This window comes from Capricornis sumatraensis, chromosome 13 (genome assembly GCF_032405125.1).
Source record: "Capricornis sumatraensis isolate serow.1 chromosome 13, serow.2, whole genome shotgun sequence".
Lineage (NCBI taxonomy): Eukaryota > Metazoa > Chordata > Mammalia > Artiodactyla > Bovidae > Capricornis > Capricornis sumatraensis.
In genome coordinates, this window is record NC_091081.1 from 89,441,141 (window position 1) to 89,453,717 (window position 12,577).

A 12,577-nucleotide genomic window follows, 5' to 3' on the forward strand; every position below is an offset into this window, starting at 1 on the left:
AGCCAGGCATGTGGGCACCCGCTGCTCCCAGGACTGACGGGCAGCCCCGGAGGTCCAGCTCCACCATAGTGGGCCCTGGTGCTGACCGTGCTGCGCGCTGGGAGGGCTGCCCCTGTGTGCCACCTCCCCGGGGTGCACCTGACCCCCTGGGTGACCCTCGTCTAGGGCAGAGGCTGCCTGACTGGCCCAGCCATCCTGCTGGCCAGCCCCTTCAGCAACCGCAGACCACAGGTGAGGGTGGGTTTCTTGTCACACTTCTTCAGAAAAGGGAATAGACCAACATGAACTCCAGTGGCGAGGGCTGGCCTTCCTGCCAAGCTCCTCCCGCCACACAGAGTTGGTTCCTCACAGGGTGGAGCCCAGGAACCTTCACCAGGGCAACTGGGCACCGGTGTGGCCGTGCCTCCCTGCCCACCCAGCACGGGCCGTCCAGGTGCAGACACGGGCCAGCATCCAGCTCTTTATTTGTGCCCGGTGTGTGCGCAAACAAGACCCTTTTCACAGAAAGGACCCAGAGGCCCAGTTAAGACTGGGCTGCACCCTCTGCCCCCTGGGCTCAGGTTCCATCCTGAACTGGGGGGACGGTGCCATCTCGGGCACAGCGCTTGGAACCACACAGGTCAGTGCAACCAAAGAGGGCGGAGGGGTGCAAGGGGGAGGCTGGAGGACCTGCAGTGGGTTAAGCCACACTGCCCGCACCCAGGTGCCTGTCACCTGCCTCAGGCTGGCATTGCCCGTGGAGTCCCACCTGTCCAGAGCAGCACCCCCAGAGCCTCTGGAAGGGAGGCAGGGGCCCATCTGGGGTCAGGAGGCAGGTGAGACGCGCACCAGAGCGTCTGGGAAAATAGAACGGCAGCGCGAGGCCGGCCCCTGCCCCAGCTGGGCCCAGCCCAGCCCCTCTGCGCCGGCCTTCAGGTGGGTGGCTTCACGAAGGGCCCACACACGCAGGGCCCTTGGGATGGGGTGCCGGGGGCCGTGTCTCAGCCGGGGGGCAGCGCCCTGACTCTGACGGGGACAGCACACTTACAGCCCGCCTTCCCGGCGCCCCTCACCTGGTGGGCCCGACCAGGCAGGACGCTGGGCTTCACCCACCTCTCAGTCACCCACAGTGAGCCTCCAGCGAGGGTCAGGCTCTCAGCGTGCTTTTCCAGAAATCCCTGTGAAACTCTACTCAGCATTCAGCCACTGGTGGATGCCAAGCGAAGAGGCGGTGAAGCTCAGAGAGGTCTCGCTCCATCTCCCCGCCCCTCCCGTCCGGCCTCCTGATGCAGGGAGGGGGCGGTGGCCACAAATGGGCCCTGGGGTGGTGGTAACCGGGGCTGACCCGACCAGACACCAGGGCTGCCTGACATCGAGACGGCCTGGGGCTGGAGGTGGTGGTGGGGGAGCTCCTTCAGAGCCTGACTTGTGACGCGAAAGGAGGACACTCAAGGCTTCCTTCTGGAACATTCCGTCCGCACCCTCAGAGGGGACCATGGCTGAGCCTGCCCCTCCCACTTCCCGTCACCAGACTCACGAGCTCCCGGGACCAGTGTCCACGCAGCCCCACGGTTCCAGGCCCAGTGACTCCTGTGTACACACGACGGACAGGGTGCGGTCCGCCAGGGGTCTGGGCCAACGCAGCTGGGCCCATGCCTCCCCCATGGGCCTCTGTCCAGCGGCCCCTGGACTGTGAGTGGCAGGCGCTGCAGACAGGGTGGGCTGGGGAGCCTGTGGCCAGTGGGGCCATGACAGTGACCCTGAGCTCCAGGCTCCTGGGAAGCTTGCTAAGACCCCTTCCCTGCAGGGTGGAGTCAGCACACACCCCACTGAGCGGGGACCGGACCCCCAAGCTCTGGCTTCTGCCTCCTGGAGGCGTGGATGGAAGGAGCTCAGACTGGCCGTGGTCCCCACGGCAGGGCAGGTGAGGCCTGCTGGGCACCTCCAGGCCTGGCGGTCAGAGCTGGCCCTCACCTCTGCAGGTGAAGGGGGCAGCGCCAGAGGCTGCGTTCAGTGCGGCTGGGGAGGTGGGGGCGTTGGGGGGGCGGCTTGAACGGACAGAGGTACTGAGCCAGGGGGTGGGCGGAGCCCTGAGTGGACGGAACCGCGCTGCAGGGACAGAGCCCCAGGCGGGTGGAGTGGGTGGCGTGGACCAAGCCCTGCGGTGTTAAAGCAGCCCCCGGAGGTGTCTACACCACCAACTCCTCCAGGAGCTGGTCCTTCTGGAGCTGGCTGGGCGACAGGGACTTCACGGAGCCCCTCGGCCCGGGGTGCAGCGCTCGGCCGAGGGCACGGCTGCGGGGTGCCGGGCGCGGGGCGGGCGCGGGGCGTGTGTGGTCCAGGCTTCGGCTGTGCTGGCCTGTGTGTCCAGCTGCCGCCTCGGCTTCCAGGGTCTGCAGGCAGAGACCACGAGGCTGTCCTGTAGCTGCCCCATCGCGGTCCGGCTCCCTTCCCCTTCCCGCCCCCTTTAACTAATGCACGCAGCCAGGGAGACCCCCATACTCCAGGCCAAGCTCTCAGTCCCCCACCTGCCTTGTGGCCCAAAGCCTCACCTGCCCTCCACTGCCCACCAAGTCTCCCGTAGGCCCTCGGGGGGCCCTTGGCCTGACTGGAGAGCAGGGAGAGAGCCGGCTGCCCGGCCCACGGGGGTACTGACCTGGTGCAGGGTGGCCTCTGCGCTCGGGGCCCTCATGCTGACCAGCGTGACCTGCACCACAGCCAGTGGCTGCTGCGGGGAGGCTGCGGGGGAAGGGGGTGTGAGCAGGGCCTGGGGACATCCCCGTGCTCCCGGCAGAGGGGGGCCCACCCCTGGGACCCACCTCGGAGATCAGACTGGGCACGTCTGTGGATCACACGCCCCCCCTCCTCCCAGGCCTGGGGTCGCAGAGTGGTGGTCTGTGACCTCAGACCCTTGCCTGCAGGTCACCTGTGACCCCAAAGACTATCACACGTGTTCCCCATGCGAGGGGTCAGAGCCCCTTTAAGAAACGATGGTTTCTGCGGGCGACCTGGGCTCCTCCCCTCAGACGGTCCCCCAGGAGACCCCCCACCCCTACCTCCGCCTGCCAGTTCCCGCTGCCCATCCTTCCACACTGGCTGCTGAGGGTGTCCAAGCTCTGACATCCAGGAAGACGCCACGTTACTATTACTAACACTACTGCTCAGGCTGGATCACCGACCACACGCTCGGACAACGCCTCGGGGATGGAGGCCAGTCTGTCCTTTACCGGAGGACCAGACACTCAGAAGGTGAAGTGGACAGGGTGGCTTGACCCAAACCCGCTGTGTGACCCCGGTTGGCCCTAGGTGCCCTGGGTGGCACTGGGTGATCCTGAGTGACTCTGGGTGACCCTAGATGACCTGAGTGACTCTGGGTGGCGCCGGGTGCCCCTGCCTAACCTTGGGTGACTCTAGGTGGACCTGGGTGGCCGGGCCCTTGCACCCATCACGTCCACTCTCCAAGGTGCTACAGGCGCCCAGGAACTGGCAGAGTCTGTGTAACCTTCCTGGGGTGACCCCTTCAGGGCCCCCACTCCCAGACCTGCTGCGGAAGCATCTGAGGACCAGGACCACACTAAGCTGGGTGGTAGTACAATGGCGGAGTACAAGCAGTGGCCTCCCCTCACATGGCTTCTGCTAACCCTGGGGGCAGCGAGCGAGAGCCGGCGGAACGCCTTCCCGCAGTGGGGCCTGTAACGAGGGGCGCTGGCCGGGCTGGGGTCCCTAGGAGGGACCGGCTGCAGGAGGGCAGGGGCCGCCCGCCATGGCTGCAGGGAGCCCGGCCCTCCATGCCCCTCCCTGTCTGCCCCCTGGTGCAGGGATCCCATGTAACCGAGTGCCCAGGAACCAGGGTCACGCACGCCCTGGCCTCCAGGAGTGCCCGCAGCGGTGGTCCAGCCCGGGTCTAGCCGGGCGGCAGGCTCCGCGTCCCCTGGCCCTGGGTGTCCCCCGCGCGCCCACCTCTGCCGCCGCCAACTGTGCCAGGGCTGCTCCGGCTGGTGCTCGGGCTGTAGGGGGGCTCCTCTGTGGGGAGCTCCGCGACCCCCTCGGGCTCGTCCACCGACATCTCCCCGGGCTCCGCGGGCCCCGCCCGCTGGGGGCCGACCTTGAAGGCTGGTGCGTGGGAGCTGCAGCGGCTGCCAGCCCAGAGGAGCGAGCGGAGGCTCGGGGGATGTCGGTCTGCCCCCGCGTGGTCCCCGCTGCCGGCCGCCTCCGGGTCCCGGTTGCCGTCCCGCGCGCCGCTGACGTAGGACTCCCGGTAGCTCTGCTTCTCTGTGCGGGGAGGGGCAGCGGCCGGCCGTGAGAACAGCGCGGGAGGCGGAGGGGCCGCACGCGGAAGGGAGGCCCCGCGCGCGGTCCAGCCGGCTGCCAGGCCCTGCGAGCCTAGGCCTCCCCGGAGGTGTGTGTGGGGGGGAGGGAAGTGCCACCCGAGACCAGGGCCCCCCGTGTCCACCGGCACCGCCCAGGACCAGAGACCAGGGCCCCCGTGTCCGCCGTCACCGCCCGGAACCCAGGCGGAAGCTGTCAACAGGCCTTGTCCTCTCTGCCCCAGGGCGCTCGCGTCTCAGCCTGGGCGCACGCACACAGGCGCACGCACACAGGCGCACCGCGCACCCTGGTGCGCAGGGCCTGCGGGCTGGGCGGGGATGGCACCCACCTTCCGCCTCCTCGAGCCGCTGCAGCTGCTGGCGCGCCTGCTGCAGGCCAAGGTGCAGCTGGTGGCTGGTACGGAGCAGGCGCAGCAGGTGGCGGGAGCGCCAGGCGCAGCCCGTGCGATACACGAGTCTCCGGGCCGCGGGCTGCCCATGAGGCCAGAGCTCGAACCTCTCGCCCTGAGCAGAGAGGAGTCCCGGCTGTGACTTCAGAAGGAAACCAGGCGGGAGATCGCCAGGCCTGGGGCTGGGAGGCTCCCTCCCGGTCTCTGTCTCGCTCCCCGATTTTCCCTGGCGTGGGGGGGCAGGTGCCGGGGCGGGGGGCGCTGAGAGCAGCTGTAACGTGGGGCCCTCTGCATTGGGCTGGGGGAGTCCGGACCCCTGGCCCACGGCGTGTGGGGCGCCTGAGGCCTGAGAAGGAGCCGATGGCCAGCCCGCCCCCAGCGCCCACCCTCCACCCCCACCGGGTGCCAGGCCCAGCCGTGAGGTCTAGAAGTGGGGCCCCTGGTGTAGGGTGTCCATGGGCCCCTCCTGACTCCTTTATTGTCCCCACCCAGGAGGCAGAAGTTCTCCTGGTGACAAGAACTGGGCAGCTGGCCCCTCAGGAGGGTGCTTCCAGGGCGGGGCCGTCTCCACGACCTCCCTCCCAGACACAGACCTCAGGCTGGGCCTGCACGCGTGGGCGATGGCATGCCTGGTCAACACCCTTTAGGACAAGCGTCTGCCAGGCTCCCCTGGGGGCGAAGGTCCACCTCCTAACCTTAACCCCCTCGGACACGCACCAGAAAGGCCAGCTTCTCAACGTGGGGCCAGGGGAAGTCATAGAGCAGTTGTGGGGTGCTGTTCACCTCCTGCAAGACAGCAGGGTCAGCCACGTCCACAGTCAGCCAGGGGACGGGCATGGCCAGCGCTTGGGGCGGGGTGGGGGCAGGGCGAGAGGGCCCCTGCAGTCACCTGGAAGACCTGCACCCCTCTGAGTGTCAGGCCCAGGACGACGGTGGGTCGGTCCTCCTTCTTATCCTAAAGGCACACGGATGTCAGTGAGGTCCAGGCCCGTGGGCCTCCCCACCGACCCTCACTGGTGGATCGGGGAGTCTGCAGGCTGAGGTGGGGTCCTCCCGCTTCCCCTCTGGCCTGAGTCAGGGTCATGGTCCCAGGACGGCTGTGGGGACACTGGCACCCCCTCCTCCATCCTGGTGGGTCCCGGTGGCTCGGCCTGTCCTGACCCTGGGGAGGCGTGCCCCCCCATCCTGCAGGGACCTTGTAAAGCCTGAAGAAGTGCACGGGGACGTCCTCCAGCCGGCAGGCCTCCCGGATGAAGCGCAGCTCGGCCTCCCGGGGGCTCAGGCCACGCTGCTCGCGGTGCAGGGCGGGCGCGTGTCTGAGGACGTAGGCGCTGCCCCTCTTGGCGATGATCTGTGGGGGGACCGCAGCCCGGTCCAGCCTGCGCCCACCCCTCTCCGATGGACCCCCTTCGCCCCTGGTGGACTCCACCCCCTTGGACTCCTCCTGCTCCCCCCCCCCCGCCCCTGTGGATACCCCGCCCCCAGTGGCTACCCTCACCTACGTGGACTCCACCCCCAGCCACCCGGTGGACTCCCCCCTCGCCCCTACCCCTCGTGGCCCCCCATCCCCAGTGGACGCCACGCCCCCACCCCCGTGGACTCGCTGACCCCGGTGGATCCCACCCCCCATGGACTCCGCCCCGCTGTGGATGCCCCCAACCTGCCCCGCCCCCAGTGGACTCTCCCCTCTCCGTGAACTTCCCCCGGCCCCGCCCCCCCACCCGCTCCCCTGCCCTTCACCCCCACTACCCCCAGTGGACCCCTGACCCCGGGAGGGAGAGAGACCCTCACCCACTGCGGGAAGTAGGCCTGAGGCTGGAAGTAGCGGCCGGTGTGCACCAACCGGCGGTGGTTGCCCAGGTCGGCCTGCAGCCCATAGGCGGCCAGCAGGAAGTAGGCCTCCTCGCGGTGGACACACTGCGAGCGCAGCACGCGCTCCTTCAGGTGATGGTAGTAGAAGTGCCGGGCCGCACGGTCCCTGCGGGCGGGTGAGTGAGGGGCCAGGCTCAGGGGGCCACCCCCTGCGTCCCTTGGCCTCCTGGACCCCGACCTGTCACCCCCAGGCCCTCGGGGCCTGGCGGCGGGGCAGGCACAGGTGGGCATGCGGCTCCTGAGACTCCAGATGAGCAGGGCCCAGGGACCGGCCTGCAGACGGGTTTGCAGCCGCCCACGCCCCAGGGAGGGCCCCTTTCCTCTGCTCACTCCCCGCACCGCGGGGGGCAGGGCACTCAGGGCCAAGTCCACTTCTAACACCCCTGGCGCGCCTGGCCCCGTGGCACAGGGCCAGCCTCCCTCCCCCCAACCTGCCTGATCGCCCCCTGAGACTCTTCCAGAACCCTGCACACCTGGGCAGGCTCGTGGGGGCCCAGCTCACACGCTGGGGGGTGGTTCCTGGACCCAGGCCCTGCTCACCCCCAGGCCTGGGCCGGGTTCCAGGTCCCCTGTTACCTCACACAGGCTGCAGGGGCTTCTCAGGAAAGCAGCTCAGGAGGAGCCTGCAGTGTGCCCGCCCAGCAGGGCACCGGCAGGAGGGCGGCCCCCTACTTGCGCAATAACCCTCAGACCCTGCCCCACCCGCTGGGGAAAAGCCCCACCCCAGGGCATAAAGACACCTGCACTTGAAATGCGCTGGTTCCTACCCGGTCCTCCCAGGCAGCTGATTGGAAATACCGGCTGCCCCCACCCTCCGCTCCAGCCTCGGCGGCAGGGCCTGAGCTCGCCACCTTCGGGCGTGAGAACAGCAAGCACCTACCTGATGAGCCTCCCGCTTTCCACGTAGTACTGCACCCCGAGGAAGGCCACGAAGGGGGCGCCCGGCCTGCCGCAGCCCTGGGGCTGGAAGCGTGGGGCGCAGGCTGCAGAGAGGCCTTGGTGGGGGCTAACTGCCGGCTGGTGCGCCGCCGAAGCCACCACCCCCCTCCCAGCAGACCAGCCCAAGCCCACGTGCATCCTGCGGGCTGCTCGTGGCTTTATGTCGCGTTGTTAGAAGGGAAAGCAAGCGTCCAGAACAGTCGGGCACTCGCCTGCACCCTCAGGGCCGACTCCATGCCACGACCCGGGGGACGGGCCCCTCGAGGGCCAGCAGCCCGGCCTCCCGCCCGGCGCGCTGACTTACTCCGTGTGTCTCTCTCTTCCAGTCCTTGGAGAAGTATTTGCTGAGCTTCTGCTCCAGATCCATGAAGATGTGCTCATTGTCTACGAAGAGAGGCAGGGCCTGGGCAGAGCGTGCACGAGTGTGTGTGCCTGTGTGCACCACTGCGAGTGTGTAAATACGTGAGTGTGTGCATGTAAGTATGTGTGTGTGAGTGGTGCATGGATGTGAGTGTAGAAGCATGTAAACGTGTGAGATGGTGTGCATGAGTGTGATCATGTGTGTGCACGTGGGTACTTGAGTATGTGTGTGACTGTACGAGTGTGCGTGTGACTGCCTGTGTGGCCACGTGTGTGCTCTGATGCGGTGAGGAGGGATCGCTCCATGCCCCTGGAGCACGGCACGGCGGGGCACCAGGCAGAGGCCTGGGATCATCTGCCCCGAGCACCTGCCACCCCTGCAGGGAAGGGGTCGGGGTCCCAGGGTCGCCGGGTGGTGCTTGCTTACTTCTGACCACGCTGAGGCCAAAGAAGTGGGCTTCCCTGATGCCGGTCAGGTCGCACACCTGCTGGAAGAGCTCACGCCCCGTCGCCTGCACCTGTGGGCGGGGCAGGAGGCCCTCAGGGCGCAGAGCAGGGCAGCCCCCGGGAGGGGCGGGGGTGCAGAGGAGGGGCTCCACTGAGCAGAGCTGGTGCACAGGGGCCCGGCGCAGGGGGCTTCCCACCCAGCGGGGTCAGCGCTCAGGGCCCCCAGAGGCTCCCGGGCTGACGACGAGGTGTCCCTGCATGCAGTGGGCCTCCTGTGAAAGAGGGTGGGGGTGCCCGACCCCAGAGAGGGCCCGCCCCCTCCAGCGACGGAGGCTGGGTGCCCCCACGCCTCCCCACCCTAGGCCAACGTCACTAGGCCACTCCTGGAAGTGGGGCTGGGGTCTGGGCACCCCTGAAAGGAGCTGCTGGTTGGGGGGGGGGTCTGTGGCTCCCCCGCCGCACTCTTGCTGCAGGCACCTCCTGCTGGGCTCCAGGCCCAGGCCAAGCCCCCGGCCCTGTGCGGCCCGTCCCGGGTGTGTGTCCACCCTGCACCATCAGAAGCCAAGCGGCCCTTTCACCCACGTGTGCCCAGAGGAGGGCGTGCACTCGCTCAGTCCAAAAACGCTTCAGTCCGCCTAAAAAGTTCATTATACCAAACATCCCACAGGTTTAAATTTCCAATGGTCTCACGAATGTCAGCATTTTCTTGCTTTGCTGGTTGGACAGAACTCAAGGCCTTGACTTCGGGGCACCCGGATGCTGTGCCCCGTGGCCGACACGTCTTCCGGGTGCCTCTGGGCCTCCATACTCTGCGTTTCCTGGGCTGGTAGTTCGGCCCGACAGACTGAAGCTCCTGTGCGGCGCCGCCGAGTCCGTGTGTGGGAGGCTGGCTGTGGAGGCCGCAAGTCGTGGACCCTTTCACCCCGGAGCGGCCGCGGGGCTGGAGAGCGGTGGCCCCGGGTGCTGGGCGTGGGGCCTGGCCCGGGGCGTCCGAGGACGCTGCTGCAGGCTTCCGGGGAGGCCGTGGCTCCTGGGACGTCGGGAAGCTCTGTCATCAGAGCACCCACACCGCCTTCAGTCAGAGGGGCGTCCCGCTTCTTAGTGGTCAGTTCCTGGGGGCCGGCCTTGCCACTGTCCATCTGACTTGTTGAGGGTCGGTCCCTCAGCCTACCAGGATGGTGATTCACCATCTGGGTCTTCCCAGCCATTGTGTCCTGACGCTCGGTGTGAAGCCGCGGTTCAGGTAAACACGGGCTCTGCCCGTGCGCTCAGCCCGGCGTGCACATGCCTGGAACTAAGCTGGCCCCAGGTTGCAGGGCCGGGCGGGGAGCCTGTGGGGCCCGACAGGCTCACCTTCCTTCTAGACGCGCGTCCTCCGGGGAACTTGCCCCCGCCCCGCCCCCGCAAAGGTCCCTGCGGAGCCAGGCTCACGTGGGCGGGGCCAGGCTCACGTGGGCGGGGCCAGGCTCACGTGGGCGGGGCCAGGCTCACGTGGGTGGGGCCAGGCTCACGTGGGCGGGGCCAGGCTCACGCGGGCGGGGCCAGGCTCCTAGCCCCTCCCTCCCCTCCGCCCCAAGTTCTCCTGCTGCCCCCCCCCCCCCCCCCCCCCGCCCACGGCCGGCGGCCGCTCTAAGAACACACTGAACCCCCTGAAGACCCACGGCCAGCTCGGCCAGCTCGCTGGATGCGGACACAGGGCTTGGGGCCTCGGCTCCAAACCAGAAGTCTGTCCCTGAGCAGAGAAGCCAGGGGGCACTGCGGTCCCTCGTGCCCTGCCCCAAGGGCAGCCCTCAGAGAGCCGGCTCTTCGCCAGGCCCCCCCACAGTAAGTTCTGCTTTTTCACAAACCACAATATCCTCCAGTGCCGTCACCTCAGGACAGATAGGTGGGGAAACAGTGGAAACTGTGTCAGCCTTTATTTCTGGGGGCTCCAAAATCACTGTGGATGGTGACTGCAGCCATGAAATTCAAAGACGCTTGCTCCTTGGAAGAAAAGCTATGACAAACCCAGACAGTGTATTAAAAAGCAGAGACATCGTTTTAACGACTAAGGTCCGTCTGGTCGAAGTTATGGGTTTTCCGGTGGTCATGTATGGATGTGAGAGTTTGACTATAAAGAAAGCTGAGCACCGAAGAATTGATGCTTTTGAACTGTGGTGTTGGAGAACACTCTTGAGAGTCCCTTGGACTGCAAGGAGATCCAACCAGTCCATCCTAAAGGAGATCAGTCCTGGGTGTTCATTGTAAGGACTGATGCTAAAGCTGAAACTCCAATACTTTGGTCACCTCACGTGAAGAGCTAATTCATTTCAAAAGACCCTGATGCTGGGAGGGATTGGGGGCAGGAGGAGAAGGAGACGACAGAGGATGAGATGGCTGGATGGCATCACCGACTCAATGGACATGGGTTTGGGTGGACTCTGGGAGTTGGTGATGGACAGGGAGGCCTGGCGTGCTGCGGTTCATGGGGTCGCAGAGTCGGCCATGACTGAGCGACTGAACACCAGCAGCGCCACAGACCCTTCCATGAGGACGCCCCCCAGGAGCAGCGATTGCCCTAGGCACGTCTCTGCGCCTCTAAACTCGACTAAGACAGGCTGGCGAGGGGAGCAGGGGGAGAGGGCAGCCCTAGGCCCCAAGACATGGCCTGACATGGGCTCCAGGCTGTGTTCAGCCTCAGCCACAGCCGGGGGCCGCAGAGCAAAAGGGACACATGCCCCATGAAGGGAGCCGGAGCCAGAGTCCATTTCTCCGGGGTTTGGGGCGGCCAGAGGTGTAGGTCGAACCCATGCTGTCCCCAGGCAGAACCCCGCCTGCTCCCCTCCACACTCACCCCCGGCCCCTGCTGACCCCAGGCCCTGCTCCCCTCCACGCTCACCCACGGCCCCCGTCCCCAGGCCCTACTCCCCTCCACGCTCACCCCCACGGCCCCCATCCCCAGGCCCTGCTCCCCTCCACGCTCACCCCCACGGCCAGCCGCAGCCGCTCCCGCGTGGGCAGCAGCACCAGGACGTCCCGGAGCTCCGCTGTCATCCTGCCGGCCGCTCGCAGTTCTCAGGACCAGGGTCCTCTCTCTGCTTCTGTGGGGAGGACTCGTCAGGGCCGGGAAGCGGCAGCAGCCGGCGTGCCCCCAGAGGGATGGGGCCGCATGTCCCCACGCACAGGGCCCTCTTCTGCCGTCTGGCTGCAGGCGGGGTGCCGCACCCAGACTCACCTAGCTGCCGGCTTCCGGGGACGGGTGCCCTGTGAGCTTCTGGCTGGGAAAACGCTGGCACTGGGGCCAGGCCAAGGTCCAGGCTCCTAAGTAGCCGCGATGCCTGGAATGCAAATAAACATGCGGCTGGCTCCACCCTGCTCCTGCTGACCCCTCTCCCCAGCGGACCACTTCCTCCTCCAGATCGGGGACTGGGCATAGCTCCATCATGGCCCCAAGGGCCCCGACGTGGACCGCAGACCCAGGGCCACCGCGAGGAAGCCTGGAGGAGCTGGAGGGGCGTCCCGAGGAGCAGGTGCCCCAGGTCTGCATGGCTTCCCGCCTGCCTTCACACCTGGAGGGAGGTGAACCCAGAGATGTCCAGGCCAGTCCCCAGACAAGGTCTCCCCGGAGGCTCCTGACCTCTCAGCTGCTGGGAGCGCGGGCCCACAGGTGGGTTCCACCCCTGCCACCGGCCAGCATGCTGGGTGAGCCCTGGGGCCCCTGAGCTGCCCCCTCTGAGAGGGTCTGGGAGAGGCTTCCAGGCCACAGACAGGAGGCCCCTGGAGGGCGGCTGGCCGGTCCGGGAACTCGGTTCCCGCTATCCTTTCGTCCCGCCCTGCAGGGCTTGGAAGGCGTGGGCCGTGGGTGGGGAGATGTAAAGCCCTTCTGGGCTCTGTGTGCCCCTCGCTGCCCACCCTGCCCCCGCCCGCTGTGGGGGTCACGGGGAATCTGAACAGGCTGCCGCCCTGCCTTTTGTCTCCAGGGACAGTGCAGCCCTGCTCGCCTCCAAGATGTGTGCGTCCCTTTAACCTGCGACTTGGTGTTTCAAATGGCTGAAGAGCCGGAAAGCAGATGCTAACCCCTGACCCCTGCACGTGCACCTGGTTGCCTGACTCACTGCCTGGGATGACCTGTGAGCCACAGACAGTCTGCCATGAGGAAGAATGGACGCGGGCATGGCCCCGTTCCACAAGTGTCCGAGCGGCGGCAGTCACGCACCCGGACACACACACACACGGGAACCCCGCGGGGGTGCAGGCAGGGACACAGAAGTGGGGCTTCTCCCA

At 67.3% G+C, this 12,577-nt stretch overlaps 1 protein-coding gene across 1 annotated transcript; it reads right to left on the reverse strand.

The window, feature by feature from the left end:
* Positions 1–2,168: 2,168 nt before the first annotated feature.
* FRMD1 (FERM domain containing 1) lies at positions 2,169–11,347 on the reverse strand. Its single transcript, XM_068984981.1, has 11 exons — positions 11,279–11,347; positions 8,295–8,385; positions 7,812–7,891; positions 7,449–7,525; positions 6,488–6,674; positions 5,892–6,047; positions 5,586–5,651; positions 4,637–4,811; positions 3,940–4,251; positions 2,636–2,718; positions 2,169–2,372 (listed from the first exon to the last, which is right to left on the reverse strand). The coding sequence occupies exons 1-11, from the start codon at positions 11,345–11,347 to the stop codon at positions 2,169–2,171; spliced, it is 1,500 nt and encodes a 499-aa protein (XP_068841082.1).
* Positions 11,348–12,577: the final 1,230 nt, after the last annotated feature.